The sequence below is a fragment of the Phaseolus vulgaris genome, chromosome 3 (genome assembly GCF_051622355.1).
Source record: "Phaseolus vulgaris cultivar YP4 chromosome 3, ASM5162235v1, whole genome shotgun sequence".
Taxonomy (NCBI): domain Eukaryota; kingdom Viridiplantae; phylum Streptophyta; class Magnoliopsida; order Fabales; family Fabaceae; genus Phaseolus; species Phaseolus vulgaris.
Genome location: NC_143500.1, coordinates 34905130 through 34929577, shown reverse-complemented (window position 1 = coordinate 34929577; position 24448 = coordinate 34905130). Strand labels below are relative to the sequence as shown.

The 24448-nt window shown below is 28.0% G+C and overlaps 2 protein-coding genes across 2 annotated transcripts; both read left to right on the top strand.

The window, feature by feature from the left end:
* Nucleotides 1-7159: 7159 nt before the first annotated feature.
* Nucleotides 7160-8570, top strand: LOC137807184 (small ribosomal subunit protein uS8). Its single transcript, XM_068607669.2, has 4 exons — nucleotides 7160-7334; nucleotides 7427-7568; nucleotides 7658-7818; nucleotides 8235-8570. The coding sequence occupies exons 2-4, from the start codon at nucleotides 7436-7438 to the stop codon at nucleotides 8331-8333; spliced, it is 393 nt and encodes a 130-aa protein (XP_068463770.1). The 5' UTR covers nucleotides 7160-7334; nucleotides 7427-7435; the 3' UTR covers nucleotides 8334-8570.
* Nucleotides 8571-10397: 1827 nt separating this feature from the next.
* On the top strand, nucleotides 10398-11525 carry LOC137807183 (Stress responsive alpha-beta barrel domain protein). Its single transcript, XM_068607668.2, has one exon. It carries the CDS (start codon nucleotides 10479-10481, stop codon nucleotides 11244-11246), a length of 768 nt encoding a protein of 255 aa, XP_068463769.1. The 5' UTR covers nucleotides 10398-10478; the 3' UTR covers nucleotides 11247-11525.
* The last annotated feature ends 12923 nt before the right edge of the window (nucleotides 11526-24448 follow it).

The following is a 24448-nucleotide window of genomic DNA, read 5'->3' as shown; positions in this document are numbered from 1 at the left end:
CTCATTTGGTTTTGCATCAAATATCAACACTAAACCATTGTAACTTCAATATGTCACTATTAAAAAAGCAATTTGACTCCATATAAGAAGTCACTCCTGAAAAAGAAAAATGAAATCTTATCACCAAGGTTATCCAATTGTAGTTTGTTGCAGGATTACTAAATAAAAGTTCTCATTTTCAATGGAGTTGGTCATACAAGACAAATAGGTAATATCACATTATTTGTTTACCTCATAGAATGAATATTACACTTCTTTGACTACTTTAAGGACCTTCTAATTTATATATATTTTCTACTAAAAAATATTCATGCAGGGACTAATGACTTTTTACGACAAGTGTATCGTGTTGTCAAAAATAATAATGTATCTCTAAGGACGGATATCAAACTCACCAGGAACAGTTGAATATTCAAGTAAAAGATTCGCTAAATAATAAAAAAGAATAATAAAATTTTGTTGAGAGTTGTTATGATGATAGGAATTAACAAGAAAACAAATCAAAGAGTTTTTGCTTCAATTGGAAAAATATGGATTGGGTTTCATCTTTCTCACTCTTTTGTATTTTGATTAGCATGATAATATTGTGCTCTTTGGATTGATATTGATGCGCGTATAAAAATCATTTATATTGATTCCTCACATATAAAATTCTTAAGGTGTTTCCTAAATATCGATTCCTCGCATATTTATAAAAACAACTTAGCTTTACGATTAAACGTTAATAACAATTAACATTTCAAGTCTATTCCTAACACTCAAATATGTTAAGTTTTATTTTTTAGGTTAAAACCATAAAAATACTTTCCAGTTAGATTTAAGATTCTAGATCAAGAATTAGAAGCAAACCAATAATACCAATAATCAATCAAGAACACAATATTATATTCAAATATAACCTCAATGCATAAGAGTTTGGACAGATTACTCCCAAATCCACAGGGTATAATTAGTCACACATCTTCTATCACCTTCTATTATCCAAATTGAGTTACAAGTCACTCAATGGTGTTTTCCTCTCACTCTTGCACCCTTGGGTTGAGCCTCAATCCCCCTATTTAACCTAATTTGCTAGAGTTAAGTGACTTATTGTCTGGCGTTGATGGGATCGTTTGGGCGAATAAAACATAAAAAGGCCTCTCTGGCCCTATCTCGCTCAAGCAAGATGCTCTGATGTTGATTTGGATTTTGTGCACTTGTGCGTTCCAGGGCCTTCTTGCTTTCTCCTTTTAACTTATATTATTCTTCTTTAGCCCAATCATCTCCATTCTTCTCTTAAAACCTAAAATTAACACTAAATTTGGGAATAAAATGCTCTTATTCAAATAAAGATCATAAAATATGTAAAAAGGTATAAATTCATAAATTAAGGATTATTTTATATTTTTTTTAGCAATTAATACTCATAAGCCTATATTTTAATATGAAATATTACTGAAATTAGACACTTATCAGGGACATACAATCCATGCTTCAATCAGAAAGACCCTAATTAAAAGATTCCATAATGAAATTGTTGAGAATAATGTGAATTTTATCCAATCTTTTAATGTTTCTTCTGGGTGTTATAAAACTACTTATCACCCTTACAAAATTAACTTTTTGTTTGAAACAAATGTAGTTTCATAAGATAGTAAATTGATTCCAAAAACATACTCATAATACATACCTCTTTCTGTAGTCACTGCTCACTTTGACACAGGCTACTTAAAAGGCAAGTTAAATATTATGGTTGGACATCATTTCAAATAAATTACATTTTTTAAGTGTAGTAAAGTCATTGTTTTATGCAAATGTCATGGGAGAAATCATGTGTGTTGGAACTGAAAGAGAACTGAAAAAAGCACAAAGTTGAATGTCATCTCCTTAGAGGTTGATGAGTAACATAAATGTTGTTTTTACAAATAATATTGTCTTTTCAAATTGTTTAACTAATGTTACTTTTCATAATAATTTTTCGAATTGAATGCACTTTATCTAGGAAATAATTTTCTTAATTTATACAAGGTGTTTCTTCAAAATTGTATCGATTGTATGTAGATTGTTTACGATATGAGTTGTAAAGAGATAACCCAATTAAAAAAAAAAGTAAATTTTTAATTAATCATTTACTTTGTTAGAAAATTTTGGCCTCACTTACCAAAACAAAATATTTATTTGATATATATCTACCACAAAAATATTTATTTGATATGTATCTACATATGAGTGCATCTTAAAGTTTTGAACTTTACTTGATTGTAGCAACAATCCTCTTTTGTTATTTTTCATATATGATAAATTAAAAATATCTTAAATGAAGTATAAGTGTGACATCAATCTTTATTTGCTAAGAAATACAAACTAGGTTTAGAGAGAATAGTAGTTTCATTTGAATTGTGTTATACACATGCTTCTTTCTTTCTATATGTTTAGTCATGAATAAGAATTGTAATAAGAACCAACATCTTAAAATACATGCAATAAGAATACACTTAAACAAAGACCAAATATATATTATGATTATGAACCACAAACCTACAAAGACCAAATATATATTATGATTATGAACCACAAACCTACTAAGAATTAAGATTATACCAAATTAATAATAAAATATTTTAAAAGATGGACCTTTCTACTTCAAATGCTCCGACTTTAATACCGAAGCTTGGACCAATTTTATACTTCCACGGGACTAATTGAATGAAACACAAAATTGAGTTCATCAATTCATACTAACCTTGGCTCAATGTGACTCATCCTAAAATAGTCCAACATATGTTTAACTTGACATGAGTTATGATTGTCTAAATTTGATGTTACTTAATTAAAATTGGACTTTGTTTGATCAAAAAATAGGTCTGACCCAACTCGACCTATCCTGAACCCAATCCATCTTAATCTAACTTTGACATGGCTTAAACTCAACTCATTTCGACTAGCATAATATGACCAAAACTAATTTTACTATATTTAAGCTCAATTAGATATGACCAATATTGATCTTGATTTGTATTTATGTGCACTAAATATTTTTAGGATTTAAGGTTTTTCATATGTATAATTTTTTTGAAGTAAATTTTTGCTGTTTTTTATTTTTTAAATATGTTTTTTACTTTATAAGATAATTCATAAATGGACTTTAAACCATGAAACTTTGGTGGCATTTTTAACCCATTGACCTTTTTTTTATATAAATTGTTTGACTACTTCTTCCTACACCTCAATGACTTCTTCCGCCACCCATACTAAAAGCAATTTTACAATTATACCTTTTAGTAAAAAATATTTAAAATTTAAAATATAACCTAAATTAACTTTAACCTACTTCTACTTTCTCACGTTGCCTTTCACTCTCCCAATGACGCAACTCCCACCCCTCTCCAACCTCCTTCAAAGCTTTCTCCTTCTAAAGCTCTCATTCTCTCAAAGTTCTCATCCCTTCTAAATCTCCCATTCTCCATCATTCACCACTACCCATAGGTTAGTGATTTCAATGATTTTCATTTTTAATTGTAATCTGGCGGAAGTATTTGAAAGGGCATAGTGTAGTCCGGTAGTTTCATTGCATAAATAGGTAATGAATTATGTAATCCAGTGAGTGTTTAGTTAGGTTCCAAATTACGTAATCTAATAGGGATTAAGGTTTCAAGAAGTTCTGAATTATGTAATCCCGTAGGGTTTAGGGTTGCAATAAGTTTCAGATTACATAATTCGGTATTGACAGTTGTTTAGTTAGAGTTCTAGATTACGTAATCCGATAGGTTCGTCCAATTAGGTTCCGAATTATGTAATATGGAAGTTGCAATTTTTGTTTTCCAGATTATGTATTCCGTAGCATTGATTTTTGTGTTCGAGGTTCCAACCCACTTCGGTAAAAACATATGAGAGTACTGACACATATGATAGTACGGAGGCACCGCTGCAGTTAGCCCATAGCGTGACAGATGACGGGGTGGTGTACACTATATGATTATGTAATGTTTGTGAAAGTCGTGGATATTTTTTTTATTACATGATTGTAATAATAATAACTTTGTATATGTACAATATAGTTTAATTAAGTTATGTTATAGTGTTTGTTATTTTATTTTTATCTGACATAAACGCAAATAAATTATGAATCGGAACTAAACGCAATTAGATTACGTAATTCGATAGGTTTGTCCAATTAGGTTCTGGATTACGTAATCTGGAAGTTGCATTCTTTGTGTTCCAGATTATGTAATCCGTAGCGTTGATTTTTGTGTTCGAGGTTCCAATCCACTTCGGTAAAAACATATGGGAGTACTGACGCATATGAGAGTACGGAGGCACCGCTGCAATTAGCCTCGAGCGTGACAGATGACGGGGTGGTGTACACTAGATGATCATGTAATGTTCGTGGACGTCGTGAATATTTTTTTATTACATGATTGTAATAATAATAACTTTGTATATCTACAATATGGTTTAATTAATTTATGTTATAGTGTTTGTTATTTTATTTTTATCTAACATAAACGCAAATAAATTATGAATCAGAACTGAAGTAATAAATTATGAATCAGAACCCCACATAATAAATTATGTTTACATCAATCATGAATGAAATAAAATTTTATTCACCTCATATGTTGTACAACGGGTACCATAGTCCTCTTCAACCAATTCATGTTGATGCACAAAATTCATTAATTCTTCCATACTACATATCATTTCTACTTCATCGGATCTTTTTGTAATCAATCCAACCTCCATGTCCGTACTTACACCTTCATTCATACAACATAATTTTTCATTTTATTCTAATTTTCATATTCACAAAAGTATGCAAAATAAAAACAACATCCAGTTTCTCTTTTGGATTGTGTAATCCATAACTCATTTAGTAACTACAGAAATTCCTTCCAGATTGGGTAATCCGTAAAGCTTTTGACAACTTAAAAATGACTTCCGGATTGTGTAATCCGTAAGTCAAATTTTAACAGCAAAATGAATTCTAGATTACGTAATCCGTAAGACATATTGGAAGTTCTATAATGACTTATGGATTGTGTAATCCATAATTATTTAGTACTGGATTACACAATCTGGAAGTGTGAGTTTGGTTTGTTCCAAATCCGGTACACATACAAATTACCTAATCCAAAACACTTTAGTTTTTTGCATAAAACACCAGATTGTGTGATCCGTTGATCCAACGAATTAACTAATCCGAAAATTAGTATTTAAGGCACCAGAACTTACCAGAGAATGAGAATGACGAGTCAACCGTGACCACCACATCAACACTACTGACACCACCACGACCATTACCACTGTCACTACTGCAACTACCACCACAACACATCACCTTAAGGAGCACTGCCACCATCACCACCACAACAAGAGCAGGCACCAAGCACATTCTTTTTCACTCAACAACTTAATGTAAAACAAAACTTTCATTTTTATTTTTTTACTGAAAGATAATTTTAGGATTTTAAAAGTTTATGGAGGTGTCGAAAGAAGTCATGGAGGTGCAAAAAGATGCAGTCAGATTATTTTTATACTTAGACTCTTTTAATCAAGGCGCCAATCCTATGGATTGACAAAAAATAATAAGAGTATTTCTGCTTGCACCCCTACATTTTTTTTCTGCACCCTTACCTTTTTTGAAATACCAAAATTATTCTTGACAATTTTGGGTGATTTGGAATAGGAATTTTGTAAGCAAAAGATGTCTTTGAAATAGGAGGAAAATTTCTGGAAAAATCCAAAAGAAAAAAAACCATTCCATTCCAGAATATCCTTTTTCAAACACATTTTTTTAATTTTAAAAATAATAAATCTGAAATTCATAATATTTGTTCAAAAAAGTATGTTGCAGAAATATTAAAAAAAAATATTTTAGAAATTATTTTTAAGAGGTCTTTTCCAAAAATCATGGGATGCAGGCTACCATTTGTTAATAATAATAATAATTGAGTTTTACTTATAAGTTTCTCCCTATTGATTATAGATTTTTGTGTGTGTTCTTGTAGTATATTTTATCCACAATAAATATGTATAAGTTTTTAATTGTAAATATTTTACACTACTATAACTAATATAATATAATTAGTATATTAATAATATTACAAAAAATATATTTTGGTATATAATATATAATATATTATATATATATACAAATATATTTTATTAAGGGTGTATTTAAGAAAATTTTATAATTTTTTTTTAAATTGAATACATTAAGAAAAATCTAAAACTATTAATATTATTCAATTTAATATGATATCACTATGTAAATGGATTAATAACAATCTATTTCACATTATATCCATTGAAATGAATACTAAAGGTAATTTTTAAAGCATGTCAAAGTTTTACTTGTGATTATAGTAAGAATTTAATTTTAAAAATACTTTAATTTGAGTAGTAGAATTTTGATATTAAAAACATTTTAATGGTATTGATGCGTGTAAATTAATTATATTTTCATGAAAATATTAAGACTATTTTTAAGTTTTGAAAAATTAACTAAATTTAGAAACACAAATAATTAATTACTATAAATTAGATACTATTTTAAATATTAGAAGAATTATTAGTATTTAAAGTAATTTTTATTATTAATAAAATTTATAAACTAGTTTCTAAATTAATATCTAATTAGTTATAAAAAATTTAATTATTAATTTTAATAATAGAAACTATTTTAAAAAATTATTTGATTTTCACTTTTAGAAAAAAATACTGTTATATATAAAAAGATTATTTAATCATTCAAAGTTGTAATTGTATTATCATATAACAGTCTCAAATGAGAAATAAATTATTGAATAAAAAATATGAATAACATTAAAAAAAAATAATTGATAGTATATTAAAAAATAGAATTTCATAAATTTAATTAGGTATAATCATCATATTTATATAAAAAAATAAATACAAAGCTTAGTTGAATTAAAACCTTAAAAGCGAATCTGAATATTTTAATTTAAAATGCTATTTATTACTTAATATCTTAATAAATAATTTGTATTTTAAGTGTTAAACTACTTTTATTAAAAGAAATAAAATAAAATAAAAAAATAATGAAGTTTTATTTGTATGACTTAAGAAATATTTAAGAGAATTTTTTTATTTAACTTTCTTAGAAATATTTAATTACAAAATCATTGCTGATAAAATGTACAGATATAGATTATAGTTTAAGTAATTAAATGGAAATATAAATTATCATTTAATTACGCAGGCGCAGGCCCAAAGGCTCTGAGTCTTCTAAACCCTAGTGTTCTTATTTGCGTGTTTTCGTCATTGTTGTTCCTTCACTGAAGAAAAAAAAGGCACCGACGCAGGTTCCTGAGGATTCTCTTTTTTTTTTCTTGGTAAGATTCAAATAATTATTTTGCTTCTTGGAACTGATTTCGTTCGATTGCGTGGTTTCACTTATTGATTCTAATTGAAATTTGCTTGTCAGTGAGCGACTATGGTGAGGGTTAGTGTGTTGAACGATGCTCTCAAGAGCATGTACAATGCTGAGAAAAGGGGGAAGCGCCAAGTCATGATTAGGCCATCCTCCAAAGTCATTATCAAATTTCTTTTGGTGATGCAAAAGCACGGTATCTCTCAGTAATCGAAGTTTTTATTTTTGGTTGCATAATTTAGTTTGTGTCTTGAATTTTGTTGTGTTGGGTGATTTGTCGTGTAGGTTACATTGGAGAGTTTGAGTATGTTGATGACCACAGGGCTGGTAAAATCGTGGTTGAATTGAATGGTAGACTGAACAAATGTGGGGTTATTAGCCCCCGTTTTGATGTGGGTGTTAAAGAGATAGAACCTTGGACTGCTAGGCTTCTCCCCTCAAGACAGGTCAGTTAAAGTGTTTTCTTTTACTTTCATACCCTTTTGTGTGTTGTGTTCAAATTCATGTTTATATGAACATCTGTATAGTGCCATGGATTAAGAGTTTATTTCTTTATTTATTCTGTAACCGTTTTCTTAAGACCGGTGAATTAACTTCAGGACTACGGTCCTTCATGTAAAAGGGTTGATATTTCTTCCTTGTGGAGATAAAATTGCTTCTGAAATTTTTGTTGAATTATTGAGTTAGATTGGTCATGGTTCTAGTTGCTTATTTATTAAGTTTAAGGCGGAATTATGTCTATTGAGACTTCCTATCATCAGATCAACCTTTGATCTTTATGATTGGGTACTCTGTTATATTGAATAATACAAATGGTTCCTCTAGTTATTCTTTACATTTTTTTATTTTACTAATTATGCAGTTTGGGTACATTGTATTGACAACCTCTGCTGGCATCATGGACCATGAAGAGGCTAGGAGAAAGAATGTTGGCGGTAAGGTCCTGGGTTTCTTCTACTAGGCTATTTTCAATTGAGGATGGCAGTGGTTTCAATTTTGAGATTCATGGGTTGTAATGGAGGATATGTTAATCCCTTAGTAACATCACGCATAGGAGGAGCTGTTTTATTATGTTCTTTATTTTGGTTTGCAAATCCAACTTGGTAACTATTACTTTTCTGATTTCTTAATCCTTATTTATCTTATAGCGAAATGTACTGGTCAAGTTTTTTTAACTGGTAAGAACTTTGATTTGAAAGTGGGAACACGCTGATGTTTGAGAAGGTGTGGGGGTTAGAGTTTTTTATATTTGCATTCTTTGGACCTAGGTTTTATGGCTCTATCATTGTACAAATTCCCTTTTCCAAGGTAATTAAGCACAATAAGCTAGTTTTAATTCGAAACATGAAGCATTTAGGTATTAAATGGACACTCCAGGAAACTATCAATTCGTTTGTTGAAAGTGTCTTAAGCTGAGAAGTGATTCTTGGCTAGAAGAATGGAGTGCACATCTTTTGCAATGTTAAGCGGATACACTTCAGGCTTGGAGTGTGTTCGAATTTACGTTGCATAACAAATGGTCTCTATAAAGTAAACGTGGGTTTGAGACCTTAAAAAAAAGGGCACGTTACTTGCCTTGAACTTCTGCGTCTCACCAGAAACTACTAGCTCTATCCTCTGCATCTTTTAACTACTGGATGCTATAGCTGGTAACTGTTGAATTACGTTGGCAATGTGTCTTCAAACCCATCTGAATCTTTAAACTGATTTTCGTTGACATTGTTTTACTTTCAGTGAATTTAATTTCATTCTTTGTTATGCACTGCTGAATGAAAAAACCCTTGCCAGCAGATCAGCATGATGATGCATAGTATTTGTTCTTTAGGGTTACATCACGAAAATGATCTAATTAAAAATCCGAAAACAATTTAAGAATTTAGTAAAAAATTTAAATTAGCAAATGAATTTTAAATTATTTGAAGATTTTTTATTCAAATATTTAATACTTGAAAGAACCTAATCAAAACTCCAGCGAGAGACTCAATTAAAATAATTCATAACTTCATGAACAAACTTTTCGAATACATACCAATTAGAAAAAAATGTTTAGGGAGATAAAAAATAATATCTTCTGGAGTTCAGAAGTCCATAGAAGGAATTCAAAAGTAATTACTAATTATGTTGAGAATCACCATCACCTAAAAGATTTGTTTACATTTATTAGATTAAATCGTAATAATAGTAATGTATTGAAAGGGAATTTAACATAAATAATATGACATTTGAAAATAATGTATTTTTACGATAATATAAAAAATCAAAATTTGAAACCAAACTGTTTATTATATAAAAAATAAAGCAGTTAATTATAAGTAAATAAAAATATTAAAGAAAAAGTGATTTCAGTGCTTTCATACGAGTTTGTTTGAAAATGCAGGGGAAATAAAATCTGTAAACAGTCATTTGTAGAATAATGTTTTTGTTGAATTCCTGTAAATGATATTTACTTCAACAATGTATTGATAAGAATCATACAAATTCGTATAATTTTTTGCTTTTTTATGCAAAAAAGGGTTAATAAAAAAGTGGATGGCTCAACAGTGAGTTTGGGTGCCAAATCGGGCTACCATATACATTAATAGGGCCTGGATTGAGCAAATTAATGGTAAAATCTTCCTCTACCTTTTTAAAAATTTGAAACCACATGAATCATAAATTCTTGCACTCTCATATTTTCCTATGAGTCACATATCTCTTTTCTAGCTGCCTTTCATTCTTTTCCATTTGTAATGTTTGAGACATTTTTATCATCTGACCAAGTGTGAAAAGATTAATAGAAGATAATTTTATTTTGAATTTTGTATTAATTTTTGTCTGAATTTTGTGATTTCAAAACTTACTTCAGCGACTAATCAATATTTATCATCATAATTACTTAAAAATAAAGAAAAAAATACGACACTCTATATTCATAAAGGTATTATTAAAATTAATAGAAAATAAAGATATTATTAAAATTAATAAAAAGAGTACAGTGGTGTAGAAAATTTGTTCAATTTAATTTATAAAAGAAAAATACTAAGCCCTGAACGTCAGCGTGAGCGTGAGCGACAGTGATATAGATTATTGGTAAGACAGTGACAACGCAACACCATATGTGCTTACGATGCTGCGTTTGGGAACTCCGTTGTCAAATCAGTTTTCTCTGACGTTCTCGGCCTGCAGACAGCTCCGTAAGGTTCAAGCGCGCCCCTTCAGATCTTCCATCAAGATGAGTTCAGCAAAAACGGTGGAGCACATTGTCCTGTTCAAGGTCAAGGAGGAGACGGAGGCGTCAAAGGTGAGTGAAATGGTGAACGGACTCGGTTCCCTCCTATCGCTGGACACCGTCCTCCACCTCAGCGTGGGCCCGCTCCTCCGTAACCGATCCTCTTCTTTAACCTTCACTCACATGCTCCACACCCGCTACAAGTCCAAGGAGGATCTCCAAGCCTACTCCGCGCACCCTAGCCACGTCACGGTCGTCAAGGAAAACGTGCTTCCCATCATGGACGACATCATGGCCGTCGATTGGATCGCGGATGGCCTCAGCACCGTCGTTCCGCCGCCGGGCTCCGCGCTTCGTGTCAGCTTCTTAAAATTGAAGGAGGGTGCGGCTGGTGACGAGGTTTTGGGTGTGGTTAGAGGAATTCCTGAGAGTTTCAAGCAGATTAGTGAGTTCAGTGTTGGGGAGAATTTTTCACCGGGGAGAGCCAAGGGTTTCTCAATTGCTTCGCTTGCCGTTTTTGCGGGACCGAGCGAGTTGGAGGCCTTGGATTCGAATCAGGAGTTGGTGAATTACCAGAAGGATAAGGTTAGGGATCAGATCGAGAGTGTGGTCGTTGTTGATTACGTGGTGCCGCCACCTCCTCCTGCTCCGAGTGCGAGCCTTTGATGAGGTTATTGCTTTGCTCTGCAATGTAACTGCCAGTTATATTTATTTGCCTGAATAATGTGTTGATGAGATGGTTATGATTCACTGAATTGGTCACATTTGTTTTTGAGTTTAGACTGTAGTTTACCAATTTGTTCTTTGGTTGCTGTGTCTTTAGCTAGTTTTAGAGACTGATGATAGATTCAACCTAAATCCAATTCCGCTTGTATATGTGGTTATATGATTCTTATATAAAAATAAAGCAGACTGTTCGAGGCGTCTTAGACATTGAATGAAACAGTACCAAGCTTAATTTTAATGTCTAATAACTCTTAATTTTAGTCTATTGCTTGATTTGTTGGTTATTATCTAGTGGAAAATATCATAATGATATAATCTCTACTGTTTAGACTATTATCCCAAACAATTCTCTTGCAAATAATGGTGTATGGATGAGAAGAGGAGCAACATCATACACAGTAACACAGTCAACCCCCTCTTTTCCTTTTCAAACGCCTCATTTTCTCCTCTTCATTATCACCCAAGAATGTCTATACCAAAGGCATATTCACTCCGAGTAGTATCCCAATTCACCTTTAAACATGCTCGGCTAGTGCAACTTTAAAACACACGCATGGCCCATTCACTCCCCCACAAGACTAATCGGATTGAATCCCAATGTGTTCACACCAAGCATATCTCATTGGGTGGGAGGTACCCATTTCCCTTGGACGGTTGGAATTAGCTCTTAAGTGCCGTCATGTCCACACCATATTGTGGGGGCTTTGTTTTTCCCTCTTTGCCTCTTACTAGAGGCCCGATCCGATTATTAGGAAGTGAGTTTAAATTCAACTTATCCTTATTAAATCTACTTGTAAAGTTAGGATTATCCTACTTAAATATTATGTGATGTGGGTTTTCCAACACTAATAATGTCTCCTTGGAGAGTCTTTACGATAACTTAGTATCATACTTGAATCTAGCTTTACCCTTGTCACCTCTGTTCTCTATTGAAAGATTTAGTGTGCATATTCGGGAAGCAAAAATTGCTTGTCATTCTCTGACCTTAACGGTTAAGATTATCAAATCTGAACCTGGTAGTATATACTCACTCATCTGGCGTTATATGTAGAACAAGGTATTATTTTGGCTTACCAATTCATTTAATGCGATCTTGAGATACAAGAAAATGTTAATTGAATGGAGGATGGTTCCTCCTATTTATAAGAACAGTATTCAAAACAGTATGAAATTACGAGAAGAGATAATTGAATAGAAATTAAGAAACAAGATTGCAAAGATGGGGGAATCAATTAGGATTTGAGAGGAAGGTATAGATCATAAGTTATTTAATTTTGTTCTTTAGGGGCTGATGGGCAAGTATTAAAGTAAAGAAAGATACTTGCATATGAAAACGTACCTATCACGGTTTATAGAATATAACACATCGTATAATGCTGAGAAAAGGGCTATGAAAAACTTTGGAAAGGAAAAGTATTCACTTCCAAGGTATTTTTACATGGCTTATTTTTGGGCAGTTCATGTTATGACTTAAGCATCCAAAATAGGACCCTAAGTAGGAGAGTCTTATGACTTAACTACTACATTAAACTTTTTATTCTACTCCATTTGAGATTCATAACATTGTCATCTCCTCTAAGAGCCAATGTTCATTGAGCCTTCACTCTATTAACACTAACTCTATGATAGTCTTTCCCGCTTACATTAACGGTTTCACTCACCCATCGGTGTGTAGTACATTAAACCTTGATAACCTATAGGTAACATTTTCTTTAGCTTTATTCTCAACGAAAGTACCAATTATCATGACTTAGACATAAGAGAAGGGAGTGATCCAAAAGGTTAATTTGTTAAGTGAGAGAGTCTCGTGGCTTAACTACCGTATTCTTCTTCTTATTATGATATATGAGACTCATAACAATACAAGACATATATGATGGGGTAATTACTAATGTGTGAATTCATGGAGAGGAGCCAAAAGATTTCACTGTAGTGACAAGTTTATATATTAAGGTTCGGCCTTCGTTCTTTAATTGTTTTTATCTAATATTGGATGTGCTTGCTAGTGATATAAAAAAGATTATTCCTAGATGCTTGCTTTGTATGAATGTTATAGTTTTCATTGATCTGAAGAGGTTAGCATTAAATTTAAACAGGAGTAAGATATTGTATATCAATGTATTTAAGGAAGAAACGAGGAAAATGATTTGGAGTTAAAAATGATATTGTAAAATGGGTTTGTAAGTATTTGGATTTAGCGATTATTACTCCTTTTTAAGAGATTATGATATTATTGGAATTTAACTTAAAAAATTAAGTCTAACGTTGAAACTTTTTCTTTCTTAAATTTTGTCCAAATTAATTATAGCTGTTAAACAGCTAAAATATTTGTCCTAATTCAATCATTCATTTGAAAATCTCAGTATTTTTAATATTGATTTAATTTTTTTTCATCTTATTCCATTATAAGAATATGTATTATTATCGAACACTCTAGTCAATTAACTTTAACTTTAATTATACTAATAAATGTTTTGTAATTTTTATTCTTTATTATATCATAAAACTATTGGTCTTTTTATACAATTTTTTGGTTAAATTATTGGTTATCAGTGTCAAACTCTAATAGTTAGATATTCGTTACATGAAAATGATTAAATATTTTTAAAGATATTACTTTTAATCTTAATTACTTCAATATATTACCTTTTATTTTTAGTCTTGTTAAAAATGCTATTTTTGTTTTTGATCTTTATAGTTATATTATCTTTTATTTTAGTTCATACATGTTATTTTTTTATTTAGTGCATACAAATATTTTATTTTTTTAATTTTAGTTTCTAGTAGTATTATATGCTAATTTGTCATTTTGATGTTGGGAATATTATTGATTAGTCAATTTTATCAATGGTATATGATGATATTATGAATGTCAGTAGAGAAAATTTAACGACATAAATAAAAAGTAACTAAAAAAATCTGCATTCACACAATGAAAGAAACACCAACCCCATATAATTCATCAGTGTCATTATTGGTATTTTAATAATTTGACACTTCTTTAACCAAAATCATTTATACCACATCAAAATTATATAAAACTAAAAAGAAACTGATATAAGAAACAACGTAAAATAGAAACAACTACTTAATCTAAAGTTAGGAAAAATGAAAATAAATCTCTTATTGATGTACGTACGATTTCTATGTTATTTATATACAAATTTTGAATCATTTTTATGTAGTGAAATTAAAACTTTTTATTTGATTTTATAATGCTTTTTAAAAAAATATAAATGTTGAAATACAATCTTTTTATACGAAGAAATTATGTTTTAAAGAAAAAAGTTATCTATTATCTTTAATTATTTAAAGATTTATCTATTTTTATAATTTTCAAATAAATTTCCCATTGATCGGTAGAAAAATACCCTCCTCTATAGCAATTTTGCATATTGCCTTGTCACACATGTACTGGTGCTTGATTTTGCCTGCACATTAACCACTAAAATTGATCAGAGGCAAAAATAAATCACTTCTGCTAATAAAATAATGGATCACTAACTTTTATGATTAATATGATTAAGCTACTAATCAGGTTCATGCAGTTAAAAATCTATTAAAATAGGATAAATATGGTGATTATGCCTTAGACATTATAAATATTTTTATTATCTAAATTATTTTTTATATGATTTCACTAAGGAGTGTTTTTACAAACATACTCACTTATTATTTTAAAGCATAAAGGATACCTCTCAAACAAATATACTTATTATAAGAACAATTTTTTTGATAAAAAAATTTATGTAACTTTTTTTTTACCTTCCCATGTAGTTTGAGTTTTGACTAAGTATAAAATAAATAAATAAATTTAAATGACTTTAAATTTGCAATTTTTGTAATCCTTCAATAAATTTTTTTCCCATTCTAGTTCATGTAGAAATTTTATTTGTATACTGACATTAGTAAAGACGAATTATATAATAATTGAGGAAATGTCAATTAAGTGACACATCAACAAGTGAGCAGGACTAACATATATATTTTTTCCTAATAATTTTTTATATTTTATTTTTGTTTTCAATTTTAATCCTTTATAAATTTTTTATTTTTATTTTGAGACGTGTTAGTTAACATTTTTTAAGTGATAAGTTGTTTACTACATATATTAATAACTAAAGATAACTAACACATACAAAGCCATTCCCTTCAGTTTTTTTTTTTAATTTCTTTTACTATCTTTTATTCAACAGGTGTGATTATAACTCTAACATCCCTAATTTATATCCATATTTCGAATATCTAATTAACATATAAATATATATTACTATTTAATATTGTATCTTAAAATATATCTTTCTTTCTAGGGATTTTAATATATACGCAAAGGTTTAAAATAAAATTTTCAAAATAATGCTCATTGAGACTTGTAACTTCATATGCTCATGCTCATGTGTAAATTAACATGATCATCATTGATTAAAAAAAACAAACACAAAACAAAGTACACTAACTATTTTTAAGAATTCTAATATAAATTTGATTTTTAATAACAAGTATAATCCATCAAATTCTCATAATTTGCACAAAATCATCAGGTGTCTATCACATTCATCATCCACATTACTTCTGTCAGATTTCTACTAACTCACATACTCAGACACTTGAATCTACTTCCAAAAACTCGTGTATTGAAATTAGCATGCAGATACTTGCACATGTCTTACTACTCACAGTGAATCCACACAGTCATGCGCATAATCATCTCAATATCCCATCATCTCATATGACAAGGTAAATTCATTTGATATGTTCTAATCAATTCTTTCAAACCTCAGAGTCAGCCAAATGAACCTCCTTCGACTCTCACCAACTAAATAACTTCATCTATATGATTCCATTATATCAGTAGAGTCAGGATCGTCCCATTCACAAGATACTCACAAATCAATACACCTTAATAACAATCTCAACACGGTATTTCTTTTCCTGAAAATAATATGTCTTGATCACACTTTCACCTCACCGCACACTTCATTTAACACATCAATACACCATTCAATCTTATTATAATTTAAACTTTCTAAACAATCCAAATATATCACAAAATTCACTTAAACACGTAACTAATTTTCTTTTAATCATATTTTTAAATAAAAAAATAGAATTTCCACTTGAAAATAATAAGAAATAATAAACTAGGTTTTCAAAAGAAAAATAAAAAAAAAATTAAGTTTTTTTTAACTAGCTTGAGCGAAATTTTACTCGTTTGGGCGAGACCCATTCTCCAAGCGAAAATTCTCTTGCTTTAGTGAGGTTCAACCTGAGAACACCTAGAATTCATCCGAGATCTCGCCTAAATGAGATTCCTTTTCGCTTGGATGAAAACAGACCCGAGAACACCCCATTTTTCATACTATTCTCACTTGAGCGAGATATGCAGAAAAATTTGCATAATCCTGTTATATTGCTCTTGTTATATTGCTAAACCAAATTGTTATTGAACTCATAATTTTAATAATCTACACATTAAAAATGACAATTCTTACTTATATATGCTTTCTAAATAAAATAACCAATTATCATCAAACATCAGATTTTAAGTAATTCAACAAAGTGTTCAAATACAATTTAACTCATTTATATTACCATTCAAACACTTTCAATTCTCAATCACAAACACTTTCAATAACTTATTCACCTTAAAATCAATATATAATATTCAAAATCAACCATTTCGGTCAATATATTACTTTACTCTTAAAAGAGATAATCCTGTAAGCAAAAATTGGAATTGGGGACCACGTCACCCCCACATCCAAATCTTTTAACCTAGGGTTTTATTGAAAAGAATAAGACTAGCTTCATTTACCTGAACTTGAGTGGATGCTCACTAAGAGTTCCAAATCTACCAAAAGCTTAAAGGTAATTAACCTTCACCACATAGTTACGATAAAAAAATATAACTATATCACTAGGATCCGGGGCTAACAGATATTAATCCAGGAGTTAAAAGAGTCACATGCAAAGCATAGACAGAGACAAACCTAACAAGTTTAAAAATTGACTCAAAGAGAAGAGCAAAATGAATTTACTCTATCAAAGGTTCTGATTGGATAGTAGTTTTGGAGTCTAATGGCAGACTCTGATCATCAAACTGATGAGCGAGGAGATAAGAATCTTAGAGATAAGGGAGAGAAAAAGAAAAATAAAACTTCTAAATAGATGTAGTTCTTTTAAAATAAAACTACTGAATTTTCTATTTATATGCTCTTTTCATTTTAATAATAAAATATTCAAAGTGTCATTTGAAATATACTACTTCTACTCTAAAATTATTTTCTAGATTCTTACGATAACTAAAACATATATTTTTTTGAAGTTTTTTTTGTTTAAAAAAAATAATCAATGTAATTATTTTCAGTAATACTAATTTGACGCTAAAACTCAAACAAGATTTAGTATCACACAGAAAACAAGTTTCCTCATCAATCTTCATGTCTGTCGGATTCACACTTGAATATTGAAAATTTAAAGAAGCAATGGATACACATTTTAAATGAGGGAAACCACATTATTTGAGTAAATTTATTTTTTTAAAGTTAAAACACACATGTATATATATATATTAATATTATTAATTATTTTAATAATAATGTAAATAAAAATATTAATATTATTAAAAATGTTAATAAAAATAATAATATTAATAATAAATTTACTACCGATACAAATTCATGAGTAATGTTTCAGAATAATGCAAAAAATTACCTAAAGATTCATTTGGATGATAATATATAGATAATCAGATTCATAGATAATAATCTATAAATAATATTAAATTTATACAGATTTAGATAATATCCGTTAATAAATCTATTTTTTAGTGAGTTACACCACAAGATAGAAATTTTAAAAAATTATTATTTTTAAAAACAAATCAAGTTCATATGTCTAAATAAAAAAAATATAAATATATAAAATCAAACTCAAAATCATTCTTCAATTAATATTTTCACATCAATAACTTCACTTTTATAACTTATTCTTTTAAAGATCCAAACAAAATTTAAACAAAGTCTACGATAGTTGGATCCTGAAAAGGAAGTTTGATTGGAAGAAATACTTTTGTTTTTGTTCTATTGTGAGTGGCCTTTGTTTCTTGAATAGAGCTTGAAAATGTAATAAGCATCTTCTACATCTACCATTCAATTCTACTGAGCTCAAGTAACACATATTGCACAACAATCCAATATTTTTCCACTTTCTAATATCATTTATAACTATATTTTTCTCAGTTGTCCTTTAAATTTTATTATATTTGCAATTTAGGACAGTAGAGCCTGAATGTGTACTTGGATGTTTCCTAAGAACCATTCTTCTCATTTCCTTTCCCCAGTTTTTTTGGATGGAACTCCTTATTTAGTAAATATTTGGTATGACGTCAAACTGCATATATTCTTTTAGTATTTTATTTTATTTATATATTGTTATACATTTATAAAAAAAAGTAATGTCTATGCTAGTATAAATAGTATAGTTTAGATATATTTTTAATTTTTTATTACAACATCTAATAGTAAGATTTGAAGATAAATAAATCTTTAAACGTACAAACAGCATTTAATGTGACTTATTATATTCGTACAAGTGATGGATTTTATATATTTAGTTAAAAGTTGACTTAATCTAACCAAAAATATTAAAGAGCAATGATACATCGACAACTTGCTCCACTATACAACTTTTCATTTATGATATAAAAAAAAGGGTATTTTTATCATTTCATACAAAAGTTGAAATTTGAAATAAAGAAAGAGAGTTGTATACTGGAGAATGTTGTCATTGTATCATTTTCCAATATTAAATAAGGTTAATGTTAATAATAATAACATAATTATTATTTAATTTACTTTATTTTTTATTAATTAGACGTATATTTACAAAATGTTAAAATATTTAATTCTTCACATATTATATAGTATAGTTTGTCTTTTAAAAAACTTATAAAAAACTAAGAAAAAGTTGTTTTGATATTAAAATTTTGGTAAAAAGATTCAAAGTATGTGAATAGTCACTACAAGAAAAGAAAATCATGAAATAGAAAGAAATATTATAGACAAAAAATAATTAGTTGATATAGTTACTAAATTAGAGATCATTTTAAAGACTAAAAAAATGTTTGGGTTTCTAAATTAGTTTATATGATTTTTAAATTAGTATCTAATCACTACAAGAAAATCATGAGATAGAAACCAATCTTTAGAGACCGAAATAATTAGTTGCAATAGTAACTAAATTAGAGACCATTTTATAAACTAAAAAAAAATTGGTTTCTAAATTAGTTTTTATTATTGTTAAATAATTTCTAAATTGATATTTAATTAGCAACCAAGGTTTTAGATAGACCAAATTTAGAAACTAAATAATTGGTAGTTAAAACCTTGGTTGCTAATTAGATACCAATTTACAAACTATTTAACAATAATAGAAACTAATTTAGAAACCAAATTTTTGTTTAGTTTATAAAATGGTCTTTAATTTAGTTACTATTGCAACTAATTATTTTGTTTTCTAAAAATTGGTTTCTATTTCATGATTTTCTTGTAGTGAATTAGCAATCCAAGTTTTTTTACCAAATTTAGAATCTAAATAATTTTTAGTTAAAACCTTGGTAGGTAATTAGATACCAACTTAAAAACCATTTAACAATAATAAAAACTAATTTAGAAACCAAACAAAATTTTAATTTATAAATTGATCTCTAATTTAATTACTATAATAACTAATTATTATTTTTATCTAAAATTAATTAATTAAATTATTTCTTTTAGTGAGTTACATAGATTGAATCCAATCCGATTAAAGATAAATTAAGATGGACTGATCTTATAAACCAAATGAAAATTTTGACCCATAATGTAATGTGAATAAAAGTTAATTTAGTTTCGAGTGCAACAGAAAAAGGGAAGAAAATGTGAGGAAAAATAAATGTGAGAGGGACATGCACAGAATTCTGGAGCTGGCTGCTGCAACAAACTTTCCAACCCTAAGAGCTTGGTGAGAAAGTCAGTTTGAGAGACCTAATTAGGTAACAACAAAACTCTTCATAACTTCCAATCATTTTTCCTTTTCTTTTAATCATATTTAATTACTTGATTCAACTTTTATCTTTTATACTAAAAAAAATCATTAAAAAAATTAATTTTAAATATTAAAATAATTAGTTATTATTTAAATAAATTAAAAATTGTTTTATAAATTAAAAAAATTAGTAATATATAAAAGAATTTTTATTATTAATAAAAATTTATAAAATAGTTTTTAAACTTGTATTTAACTATTACTTATTAAAGTTTTAGTTATTTATTTTTCTATATTTTAAATTAGTTTTTATTAATCTTTTAAAAATTAATTTATAATTTAAAATATTAGTGATTACAATTTTTATAATTATTTTTTTATATTAATTTAAAAATTATTTTTATTAATAATAAAAACTATTTTATATATTAATAATTTTTATTTTTAAAATAATATTTAATTTAATAATTAATTATATTTTGTTTTTAAATTCGATTGTTATTTAATAAAAAAATTTAGTGTGAGAGTTGATAAAATCTCTGCTAGAAAGTTAATTAAAAGCAGAGAAAAGTGCAGACTTTTTGACAATATGAAACACAACAATTCTACGAAGATAGATTGTTTCATGCATCAAAACGCGGGAATTAAGTCAAACTGAAGGTCTATGAACACTATCTGAAAAAAAAAAACCCTACTTTTTAGGTGTTTGACCACTTTATAGTTCCATCACAATACTCTTCTTTGTGAAGTATTTTCAGTTGTTTGTTATAATTTTTCACTAGTTAAAAAAAATGTTTTATCTTATTCACTCTATATGTGTATATTAAGTAAAATAAGTTAACTTTAATATATATATTTACTAACTTTTAAGACACTATTTCAAATAATACTTTCAAAAATTAATTTCTAACTTTGAACTTTTTTATATCACTTAAACCCTTAAATATTTATTACATTTTTATATCACGTATAATTTTATTATCTTTATATTACTTTTCGATCTTTTTATTACTCATATATATACGTATTTAACTATCAAACTATTTCTTTTATTACTTTATAATTATACTTCTGATACTAATTAATAATCATAAATGATAATTTTATTTTACTTATTTTTTAGTTGTAACTTTTTTTTATATTACATTGATTATTTCCATTTATACTATACTTAATTGCATTATTAATTTTATTATATATATATATATATATTTTTTTTTTCACAAGATAAAAGTACCACATCTACTCGAGTATATGTTATTTTTATTTTATATTAAACTTGATTGGTAGTATTTTAATGTATGCTATATAATATAAGATTAATAATAGAATACATAATAATAAAATTACTACTACAAGAAAAAAAAAAGGTTTTAACGGAGATTATTTAATGGAAGTTGATATAACCTATGAATTGATTTAATTAACTGAGGTATTTTAACATTCGTTTAGTTTCAAAGGTTATTCAAAAACCTTAGCAAAATAATGAAGGTTTTTTAACCTTTGTTAAATTTCAAAAGTTTATTCTAAAACCTTAACAAGGTTTTTTTAATTTTCATTAAATTTCAAAAGTTTTTTCTAAAATTTCATCAAAATAACGGAGATTTTTTTAACCTTTGTTAAATTCCAAAGATTTATTGTAGAACTTCCATAAAACATTCTAGATTTTTCAAACTTCAAAAATAAATATAATTCTATTTATTTATAAACAAATAATTAAAAATTACATAGTTTAATATATTTTATAACTAAATTCTCTAAAATTTTGAAAATGTAACTTTACATTACAAATAAGTTTTCTAATGTTTCAAAAATTTATTTTAAAAACTCATCAAAATAACCTTAGATAATAATAAGTATATCAACAACTAATCTTGGATAATAAATATTTCAATAGTATTTGCATATTCTTTATGATTGATGGTAGTTGGTTTATATAATCCCTATGTTTTTTTGTTACTAGCTCATACTTCAAACAACTTGACTTATTTTGTTTACTTTTGATGTACGTATATTTTATGTGCAACTTTAGTTTTAGTTATAATTGTTAATATTTAATTTTCATAATTTTGAAATATTTTAAATTAAGGTCTTTATTTTAAAATGCATCTAATAATTCACTGTAAAAGTGAGAAGTGATAAAGTTAATTTCTCATTGCAATATACGTTCTTGCAATCTTTAGCTAAGAACACACATGACTTTGAAGCCCACTTCTAATAGATAATGCAATTATTTAGGATATATAAAGCAGTAATAAACACCAGTTGTTGTCGAGTTAGGTAATAGTAACTTGTGACCCATGTTGGAGCAGTAAGGTGATGGAAGAAACAATATTGGAGTAAGAAGAAGAAAATGTCTTATTTAATGTGTTTTCTCCTTAGATATAATAGACATAAGTATGACTGAATTGTGATTCCTTGTTAGAACTGTCGTCGACAACCATTGAGCTTGTGCTGGAGAACAATGTGTCTACGGTGAAAGAGAGAAATTAGGAGGATCATTAGAGATAATGGAAATTGGGGCTGGAGTTATTTCAAACGACAAGTCATTTTAAGAAAATTTCGAAACCCATAGTATTTTACAGAGGTTCTTAAACTCATGGTATTTAACAGGGGTTCTTAAAGGCTTTTCCTGAGGTTTAAAAAAACCTCAGGGAACACATTTCTCATAAATGATTTAACGGGGGAAACTACAACTTTGAATAAATGACTCAATAAAGATTTTAACACTGGATAATGTAAAAATAAACTTTCATTAAAACTAAATGTAATAAAAATAATTTAGTTGTAAATAAACAATTAAAATATACAAATTTTAAATATATTTTATCAAAAAATAAAATTAAAAAATATATTAAAATATCATATAAGTATATCTATTTTAGTCATTTTAAATTTGTAAAAAAAAAAAATTATATATAAGCTATTTCAACATATAATTTATATTAAACGCTTAAAATTTAAGAAGTTAGTTAAATAACTTTTAACTTTCAATTGTAAACTAACATTTTAATTTTCAACTATTTTTTCAGCTGGAAAGCAGAGACATATTAAAAATTTAACAAAATTATAAGATAAAAGGTGATAAGATTTTAAAGAAAATTAATCTTCTCTCGTATCATTTATCTATAATATTTTAGGGTCATGGATGTCACCAATCTTTATTTATATATGATAAGTTATAATTATCCAGTTATTTAATTAAATACTGGCAACTACATAATCAGCTCATTTTCAGTGATGATTAACGTCTAACAGAATGTTGGATGGTTTCTTGATGAATTCTTATCTTCTTTGTCTATGTGGTGTTGTTACTGTACACATTTTGGTTGATGAATTTCTTATGTTAAATTATATAAAGCTATTAAGAAGAAAGAGAATGGTTTCAAAATATAAAATCTAATTAGGTTTATTCAATCAATTAATTATGTCACATAATAATTAATTATATCATATAATAACTGATATATATATATAAATTTTTTAATAACTAATTAACTCATATAATAACTAATAATATCATATGATAACTGATATATTCTCTAATACTCCTCTCAAGTTGGAAACTGCAAATCAAGAACTCCCAACTTACTGCATACAAACTCAAATTGCTCTCTGCCAAGTGTTTTTGTAAAAATGTTTGCCAATTGCATATTTGTAGAAACATAACATGGAGGAATCTCACTTGCTTGAGTTTTTCCTAAATTATGTGACAATCAATCTCAATGTGTTTTGTACGTTCGTGAAAAACTGGATTAGCTACAATATGTAAAACTGCTTGATTATCACAAAATAACGAAGCCGGTTTGTACAATTCAACCTTCAAATCCTAAAGTATATATCTCAACCAAGCCAATTCCAGGCAAGTATTTTTCCATTGCTCTATATTCTGCTTTTGCCGACGAACGTGATACATTTGTTTGTTTCTTCGATTTCCAAGAGATAAGTGATGATCCGAGAAAAACACAGTAACCAGAATCAGAATGCCTTGTAGTATGACATCCTCCCCAATCCGAATTACAATATGCATTAAGAGTTAAGTTATTTTCAGATGGTAGAAAAAGACCTTGACGTGCCGTCCCTTTAATATATCTAAGAACCCGCAACGCTGCCCA

Excerpts from the sequence above, each read along its gene's own strand:
- LOC137807184 (XM_068607669.2), top strand. The coding sequence starts at position 7,436 with ATGGTGAGGGTTAGTGTGTTGAACGATGCTCTCAAGAGCATGTACAAT. Across the intron at positions 7,569-7,657 it reads TTTGGTGATGCAAAAGCACG|GTTACATTGGAGAGTTTGAG; the intron begins GTATCTCTCAGT and ends TTTGTCGTGTAG. Across the intron at positions 7,819-8,234 it reads GGCTTCTCCCCTCAAGACAG|TTTGGGTACATTGTATTGAC; the intron begins GTCAGTTAAAGT and ends CTAATTATGCAG.
- LOC137807183 (XM_068607668.2), top strand. The coding sequence starts at position 10,479 with ATGCTGCGTTTGGGAACTCCGTTGTCAAATCAGTTTTCTCTGACGTTC.